The sequence below is a fragment of the Pristis pectinata genome, chromosome X, assembly GCF_009764475.1.
Source record: "Pristis pectinata isolate sPriPec2 chromosome X, sPriPec2.1.pri, whole genome shotgun sequence".
NCBI classification, from domain to species: Eukaryota; Metazoa; Chordata; class Chondrichthyes; order Rhinopristiformes; family Pristidae; genus Pristis; species Pristis pectinata.
The window spans coordinates 618,129-627,156 of NC_067450.1; the positions used below are offsets into that span (position 1 = coordinate 618,129).

The 9,028-nt window shown below is 56.9% G+C and overlaps 1 protein-coding gene across 1 annotated transcript in view; it reads right to left on the minus strand.

Moving 5' to 3' along the window:
- arhgap9 (Rho GTPase activating protein 9) overlaps window positions 1–9,028 on the minus strand; it is a 61,854-nt gene that overhangs the window by 19,763 nt on the left and 33,063 nt on the right. Inside the window, 1 exon segment of the mRNA XM_052009404.1 lies at window positions 7,731–7,883. Coding sequence (XP_051865364.1) covers window positions 7,731–7,883 — 153 coding nt within the window.

Here is a 9,028-nt window from a genome sequence, read left to right on the forward strand (position 1 = left end):
TCATTTACCAGTCTATGTACCTGTACCCCGAGGTCCCCCTGTTCTACAACACTCCCTTGTCATTTACCAGTCTATGTACCTGTACCCCGAGGTCCCCCTGTTCTACAACAGTCCCCAGAGTCCCACTATCCGCTGTGAAAGTCAGGTTAACTGATTTGTCCTCATACTCCTTCACTGTTGGAGTGGCAGTATTTCCGCAGAGTATGATCCCATCAGGGCTTGACAGAGTGGATATTTCCCCAGGCTGGGGAGTGTTGGAACAGGGGTGCAGGGATAGGAAAGGTTTGGAGGGATGTGGGCCAAAAAATCTTGCCCTGCACATCTCCTTTGAACTTTCCCCCTCTAACATTAAATGGACACCCCCTGGTATTAGACATTTCGCCCTGTGGGGGAGAAAGATCCCAGCTGTCTGCTCTATCTGTGCCTCTCGTGATCTTATAAACCTCTCCCCTCAGCCTCCGCTGCTCCGGAGAGAACAACCCAAGTTTGTCCAACCTCTCCTTATACGTCATGCTCTATAATCCAGGCAGCATCCTGGTGAACCTCTTCTGCACCCTCTCCAAAGCCCCTAACACCCTTCCTGTAATGGGGGTGACCAGAACTGCACACAATACCACAAGTGTGGCTCAACCAAAGTTTTACACAGCTGCAACGTGACTTCTCAGCCGCACAATAAAGGGATATCGCTTTGGATGTTACCAGGAATCAAGGGACTGAGTTACGGAGAGAGGTCGGGCAGGTTGGGACTTTATTCCTTGGAGCGTGAGGGGTGACCTTACAGAGGTGTATAAACCCACGAGGGGCATCGATAGGGTGAATGCGCATAGTCTTTCCCCCTCAGGGTTGAGGAATCAAGAACTAGAGGGCACAGGTTTCAGGTGAGAGGGGAAAGAGATTTAATAGGGGACCTGAGGGGCAACTTCTTCACCCAGAGGGTGGTCCGTACGTGGGACGAGCTGCCAGAGGGAGCGGGTGAGGCAGAGACATTAACAACACTCGGACAGGTCCACGGATGGGAAAGGTTCAGAGGGATATGAGCCAAACGCGGGCAGATGGGACCAGCTTGGTGTGCACCCTGCCTCCTCAGGAGGCTAAGGAAATTTGGCATGTCCCCTTTGACCCTTACCAACTTTTACCGATGTACCATAGAAGGCATCCTATCCAGATGCATCACAGCTTGGGACGGCAACTGCTCTGCCCGGGACCTCAAGAAACTGCAGAGAGTTGTAGACACAGCCCAGCGCGTCACAGAAACCAGCCTCCCCTCCACGGACTCTGTCTTTACCTCTCGCTGCCTTGGTAAAGCAGTCAGCATAATCAAAGACCCCATCCACCCCAGAAATTCTCTCTTCTCCCCCCCTCCCGTCGGGCAGATACAAAAGCCTGAAAGCACGTAGCACCGGGCTCAAGGACAGCTTCTATCCCGCTGTTATAAGACTATTGAACGGTTCCCTAGTACGATAAGATGGTCTCTTGACCTCACAATCTACCTGGTTGTGGCCCTTGCACCTTATTGTCTGCCTGCACTGCACTTTCTCTGTAGCTGGGACACTTTATTCAGCATTCTGTTATTGTTTCCCCTTGTACTACCTTGATGTACTGATGTGGTGAAATGATGTATGGAGACGGACGCGTTGGGGGGAGGGGGGAACCTGACAGACGTGTATAAGGCGAGGAAGAGCTCAGGTAAACTGTGAGAAACCTCCTCCCTTGGTGGGGGTGTCTGAAACAAGAGGGGAGAAGGTGAGAGGCCAGAGAGGTTAGGGAGGGATCTGAGGGGCGAGGTTCTCCAGTCTCCCCTTGACACTGAGACGCTCCACCCCAGGGCAACACCCTGGCGGACCTCCTCGGCACCCTCCCCAGCGCAGTCCCTTTGTCCGCGCAGTCTGGTGACCCGAACTGCGTGCAGTCCTGCAGGCTGAGGGTTTCCTAAAGTCTCCTGTTTTTCTGCACTCACTCCCCCAACTAGTGGAGGCCAGTGACCCACACGCCTTCCTGACCAAGCCATCCACCTGCAATGCCACCTCCACGGATCCCCATATCCCGCCACACCTTCCCCATCCATGAACGTATACCAATGCCTTCTCTACGTTGCTAACGTACCTGCCTCAGGCAGCTCGTTCCACGTATGGACCACCCTCTGGGTGAAGAAGTTGCCCCTCAGGTCCCCTTTAAATCTCTTTCCACTCTCACCTTAATCCTGTGCCCTCTAGTTCTTGATTCCCCAACCCTGGGGTATTGGTATTGGTTTATTATTGTCACTTGTACTGAGGTCCAGTGAAAAACTTGTCCTGCACACTGATCGTACAGGTCAATTCATTACACAGTGCAGTTACATTGGGTCAGTACAGAGTGCATTGAGGTAGTACAGGTAAAAACAATAACAGTACAGAGTAAAAGTGTCACAGCTACAGAGAAAGTGCAGTGCAATAAGGTGCGAGGTCACAACAAGGTAGATCGTGAGGTCAGAGTCCATCTCATCGTATAAGGGAACCGTTCAATAGTCTTACCACCGTGGGGTAGAAGCTGTCCTTGAGCCTGGTGAAAAAGACTGTGCGCATTCACCCTATCGATGCCCCTCGTGGGTTTATACACCTCTGTAAGGTCACCCCTCACGCTCCAAGGAATAAAGTCCCAACCTGCCCGACCTCTCTCCGTAACTCAGTCCCTCGAGTCCCGGCAACGTCCTCGTAAATCTCCCTCTGCGCTCTTTCCAGCTCAATGGCATCTTTCTGATGACAGGGTGACCAGAACTGTGCACCATGCTCCAAATGAGGCCTCACCAAGGCCTGCTATGAAGACCACCCTCTGGGTGGGAAAACTTGCACCTCAGGTCCCCTATACATCTCTCCGCTCTCACCCTGAGCCTGTGACCTCTCGTTTCAGACTCCCCCACCCTGGGGGGGGGACAAAGACTTGTGACCATCCACCTTACCTATGCCCCTTGTGGTTTTACAAATCTCTGTCAGGTCCCCCCTCCCTCAGCCTCCTTCACTCCAGGGAAAACAGTCCTGGCCTGTCCAGTCTCTCGTGAGGGGCATAGACAGGGTGATGCGCGGATTTACGAGGATGTTGCTGGGACTCGAGGGACTGAGTCATGGAGACGGGTCGGGCAGGTTGGGACTTTATTCCCTGGAGCGTGAGGGGTGACCTTACAGAGGTGTATAAACCAACGAGGGTCATCGATAGGGTGAATGCGCACAGTCTTCCCCCCCCAGCATTGGGGAATCAAGAACTAGAGGGCACAGGTTTAAGGTGAGAGGGGAAAGAGATTTAATGGGGCAACTTCTTCACCCAGAGGGTGGTCCGTACGTGGAACGAGCTGCCAGAGGAAGTGGGTGAGGCAGGGACATTAACAACACTCGGACAGGTCCGTGGACAGGAAAGGTTCAGAGGTATACGGGGCCCGACGCAGGGACATGGAACTGGCTGGGATGGGAATCTCGGCCGGCATGGGCCGGTTGGGCCGAAAGGCTTGTCTCCGTATTGAAGGCCCATGGACGGTGTGCGTGCCCCACGGGGTGAGGTGGGTGGGTGGGCAGGGGGAGAGAGGTGGGAGAGGATTGCGTCTCTGGCTCAGGGGGAGGGGTTCCTTCAGGTGAGCCTGTGTCCCGACCAGTGACAGGACCCACTGCCCCGCCTGGCCTGTTTATGGGGAGTGGAATTGATGGGATGGAGGGGGGGGGGAAGCGGAGACCTCCGATTGGACACCAGACCCCGGGGGAGGTTTGGGAGCCGGGCGGGGGAGAGGGTGGGGGGGTAACAGGTTCTCCCGGGAATGGGTCCTGTGTTTCTGGGAGAGAGGCAGGGAGGAGAGGGAGAGACAGAGGAGAGAGAGGGAGAGAGGGAGGGAGGGAGGGAGGGAGGGGGAGAGAGAGAGAGAGAGAGAGAGAGACAGAGAAGAGGGGGAGAGATAGAGGAAACCGAGTGAGAGAGAGACAGGGAGAGAGTGGGGAGAGGGAGGGAGGGAGAGAGAGACGGAGAGAGCGAGAGAGAGTGTTTGTGTGTGCGTGAGAGAGAGGGAGGGAGAGAGTGTGTGTGTGTCCGAGAGAGAGGGAGGGAGAGAGAGAGAGTGTTTGTGTGTGTAAGAGAGAGGTAGGGAGAGTGTGAATGTGAGAGAGACAGAGTGTGTGTGTGAGAGGGAGAGAGAGGGAGAGAGAGTGGAGGGAGGGTGGAGAGAGGGGAGAGAGAGGGAAGAGAGAGGGGGAGGAGAGAGAGGGAGAGAGAGAGACAGAGAAGAGGGGGAGAGAGAGGAAACCAAGTGAGAGAGAGAGAGGGAGACAGTGGGGAGTGGGAGGGAGGGAGTGAGAGAGAGAGAGAGGGAGAGAGAGAGGGAGAGAGGGGAGGGGAGAGAGAGGGAGGGAGGGGAGGGGAGAGAGAGAGGGAGAGAGTGGGGAGTGGGAGGGAGGGAGAGAGAGAGAGGGAGAGACAGAGAGAGGGGGGAGGGGAGAGAGATAGAGGGAGGGGAGGGGAGAGAGAGGGGGAGGGAGAGACAGAGACAGAGAGAGAGGGGGAGGGAGAGACAGAGAGAGAGAGAGAGGGAGGGAGGGAGAGAGGGAGAGAGAGGGAGAGGGGAGAGAGAGGGAGAGAAAGAGCGAGAGAGAGAGAGAGAGACAGACAGACAGAGAAGAGGGGGAGAGAGAGAGGAAACCGAGAGAGACAGGGAGAGAGTGGGGTGGGAGGGAGGGAGAGGGAGGGAGAGGGAGAGAGAGGGAGAGAGAGGGAGAGAGAGGGAGAGAGAGGGAGAGAGAGGGAGAGAGAGGGAGAGAGAGGGAGAGAGAGGGAGAGAGAGGGAGAGAGAGGGAGAGAGAGGGAGAGAGAGGAAACCGAGTGAGAGAGAGACAGGGAGAGAGTGGGGAGTGGGAGGGAGAGAGAGAGAGAGAGAGAGAGAGAAAGGGGAGGAGGGGAGAGAGAGAGGGAGGGGAGGGGAGAGAGATGGAGAGAGAGGGAGACAGACAGACAGAGAGGGAGAGAGAGAGGGAGAGGGAGGGAGGGGAGGGATGGAGGAGAGGGGGGAGAGGGGGGGGGGAGAGAGGAGGGGGAGAGAGGGGAGAGAGGGGGAGAGAGGGGGAGAGAGGGGGAGAGAGGGGGAGAGAGGGGGAGAGAGGGGGAGAGAGGGGGAAACAGAGAGAGAACCAGAGGATAAAGAGACAGAAACAGAGAGAAAAAGAGAGACGGAGAGAGAGTGAAAGAGAGTGAGAGGCAGAGAGGGACAGAGCGAGAGAGAGGAGAGAAGAGAGAGCAGGAAAGGCAGAAAGAGACTAAAGGATATAGAGAGAGAGACACGGAGAGAGGCAGGCAGTGAGAGAGAGAGTGACAGAGAGAGAGAGGGGTACAGGAGGCAGAGAGCGTGGAACAGAGAGAGAGGGGGGACATAGAGGGAGGCAGAGAGAGGGGGAACAGAGAGAGAGGAGGAGAGGGTGGCAGAGAGGGGGACAGAGAGGGGCAGAGAGGGAGGAGGGGACAGAGTGGGCAGAGAGGGAGGGGGGACAGAGAGGGGAACAGAGAGGGGCAGAGAGGGAGGGAGGGGGCAGAGAGGGGGAGAGAGAGGGAGGGGGACAGAGAGGGGCAGAGAGGGAGGAGGGGGTCAGAGGGGGGACAGAGAGGGGCAGAGAGGGAGGATGAGACAGAGAGGGGGACAGAGAGGGGCAGAGAGGGAGGGAGGGGTCAGAGAGGGGGAGAGAGGGGCAGAGAGGGAGGGAGGAGGGGACAGAGAGGGAGGAGGGGGTCAGAGGGGGGACAGAGAGGGGGCAGAGAGAGGGAGGGGGCAGAGAGGCTGACAGAAGGAGGGGGGGGCAGAGAGCAGAACAGGGGAACTCACAGTTGAGCTGCTGCATTCCAGTGTGAGACTTTGTGCGCCTGTCCGGGGAGTTGAGGAGTGAGAGGTGCCAGCAGGGCTGGGGAACAACGTCTGGCTGCCTGAATCACACACGGCAATTACTGTAATAACTTTCCGATGGTTGGGTGGGGTAGGGAGCAAACACAAACACACAGACACGGACACACTCGCAGACATACACATTCACACACACACACACAGACACACACTCACACACAGACACACACACTCACACACATACACATGCATGCACACACACACACACATACACATACTTACACACACACAGATATCATCTCAAACCATAAACACACTTCGTGCACACAACCATCTCACACCCACACACTCACACAGCCTGTCACACACACAAACACACTCACCACCTCAATTCATACAGTTACCATCCCTCTTACAAAAAGGCATTCATTATCCCACACAGACACACACACACACACACACACACACACACACACACACACACACACACACACTCAAAGGTGCAGTGACAGAAAGGTGAGTGAAGGGCTTGGTGAGAGAAGCGATGGGAGAGAGAAAGACCCCGTTTCCCACTCCCCTTAAACCCACCAGGGACCCCATTTCCCACTCCCTTTAAGCCCACCGGGTTCACTGGAAATTTTTTTATCCCAGTGTATAACCTCTTAAATAAAAACAGTAAATTTAATGTGTTTGGATAGTAATAGGGAATAACATCCAACAAACTGCGTAAAACTGGCTGCGAATGATCAGAATATTACAGAAACCGTTCAAGATGTGCTGTTCACAGAATCATACAGTCACACAGCACAGAAACAGTTCCTTTCCACACCAACCAAAGTTCGACCTGAGCCTGGTCCCATTTGTCCAGATCCCTCTGAACCTTTCCCATCTGTGGACCTGTCCCAGTGTTGTTAATGTCCCTGCCTCACCCACTTCCTCTGGCAGCTAGTTCCACGTACGGACCACCCTCTGGGTGAAGAAGTTGCCCCTCGGGTCCCCTATTAAATCTCTTTCCCCTCTCACCTTAAACCTGTGCCCTCTAGTTTCAGACTCCCCTATCCTGGGGGGAAAGATTGTGACTGTCCACCTTATCGATGCCCTTCATGGTTTTATAAACCTCTCTAAGGTCACCCCTCAGCCTCATTCGCTCCGGGGAAAACAGTCCCAGTCTGTCCAACCTCTCCTTGTAACTCCAGCCCTCCAGTCCCGGCAAAATCCTCGTGAATCTTTCCTGCCCCCTCTCCAACTCAACGATGTCCTTCCTATAGCTGGACGACCAGAACTTCACACAGTGCTCAGTGGAAGTCACGTTGCAGCTGTATAAAACTCCGGTCAGGCTGCGTCTGGGGTATCGCGTTCATACTGGTCGCCCCCGTTACAGGAAGGGTGTGGGGGTGCTTTGGAGAGGGTGCAGGGGAGGTTCACCAGGACGCTGCCTGGATTAGAGGGTGTGAGCTATGAGGAGAGGTTGGACAGACTTAGGTTGTTCTCTCCAGAGCAGCGGAGGCCGAGGGGTGAGATTTATAAGACCACGAGAGGCACAGATAGAGTAGACAGCCGGTATCTTTCTCCACCCCCCCCGCCAGGTGGAAATGTCTAATACCAGAGGGCGTGCGTTTAAGGTGAGAGGGGGGAAGGTTCAGAGGAGATGTACGGGGCAAGTTTTTTTTTTACACAGAGAGCGGTGGGTGCCTGGAATGTGCTGCCAGGGGAGGGGGTGGAGGCAGATACGATTGAGGGGGTTAAGAGGCTGTTAGACAGGCCCATGGATGTGCAGGGAATGGAGGCAGAGAGAGGGAGTTCACCGACCCAGCGATCTCTTCCCCACCCCCCCCCACCGCCGCAGCCTTGGCCTTTGACCTCCCAAGGTTGCTGACCGGCGCATCCGCCCTACCTTGGGGTCGGTGAACTGCGAGAGCATGACGGATTTGGACTGGGTCAGCCGCCTGAAGCGCTCCTGCCTGTCGACGGGTTCATCCGCGGCGTGGGCGCGGGAGGAAGGCGATCGCAGGGACTCGGTGGACGAAGTCCTCTGGATGCCGGTGACCTGGGTGTGGGAGGGGAGTGGGGTCGGGGGGGGGAGGTGGTGAGAGGGAGGGGAGGGGGGTCAGAGCAAAGGGAGAGGGGAGAAGGGAAGGGATGGGAAGAAGGAGGGAGGGAGGGTGGGGAGGTGGGAGGAGGGAAGGGAGGTGGGAGACGGAGGGACGAGGATGGAGGGAGGGGAGGAGGAGGAAGACAAAGGTAATAACTCCAGGGCGGTTGACTCCAGAGCACCACCAATCCCTGATACCCCCTCCCTCCCCTACACCCCTCCCCGTCTCTGCGACCCCCTCCCTCCCCTACACCCCTCCCCCTCTCTGCGACCCCCTCCCTCCCCTACACCCCTCACCCTCTCTGCGACCCCCTCCCTCCCCTACACCCCTCCCCGTCTCTGCGAGCCCCTCCCTCCCCTACACCCCTCCCCGTCTCCGTCACCCCCTCCCTCCCCTAAACCCCTCCCCGTCTCTGTGACACCCTCCCTCCCCTACACCCCTCCCCGTCTCTGTGAACCCCCTCCCTCCCCTACACCCCTCCCCGTCTCTGCGACCCCCTCCCTCCCCTACACCCCTCCCCGTCTCTGCGACCCCCTCCCTCCCCTACACCCCTCCCCGTCTCTGTGAACCCCCTCCCTCCCCTACACCCCTCCCCGTCTCTGCGACCCCCTCCCTCCCCTACACCCCTCCCCGTCTCTGTGACCCCTACACCATTGGCAGTAGTGGTCAGGAACTCCCTCCCTACACCTCCCCACCTCTCTCTCTCCTCTTTAACCAGACAGCAAGGCTCACCTAAACATCCCATACCAGAAGTTCAATAACCTTTTGAAGTTCCAGAGAGTTCCGACAAACTTCAGAGTTCCTGATTCTCACTTCTGCTTTCCACATATGTTTATGTTTTAACCCTCAAAGTTCTGCAGGGAACCGTGCACGGTGCTCCCGGTGTGGGTCTGACCCGGGGACAGGGAGACGGGAACCGTGCACGGTGCTCCCGGTGTGGGTCTGACCCGGGGACAGGGAGACGGGAACCGTGCACGGTGCTCCCGGTGTGGGTCTGACCCAGGGACGGGGAGACGGGAACCGTGCACGGTGCTCCCGGTGTGGGTCTGACCCAGGGACGGGGAGACGGGAACCGTGCACGGTGCTCCCGGTGTGGGTC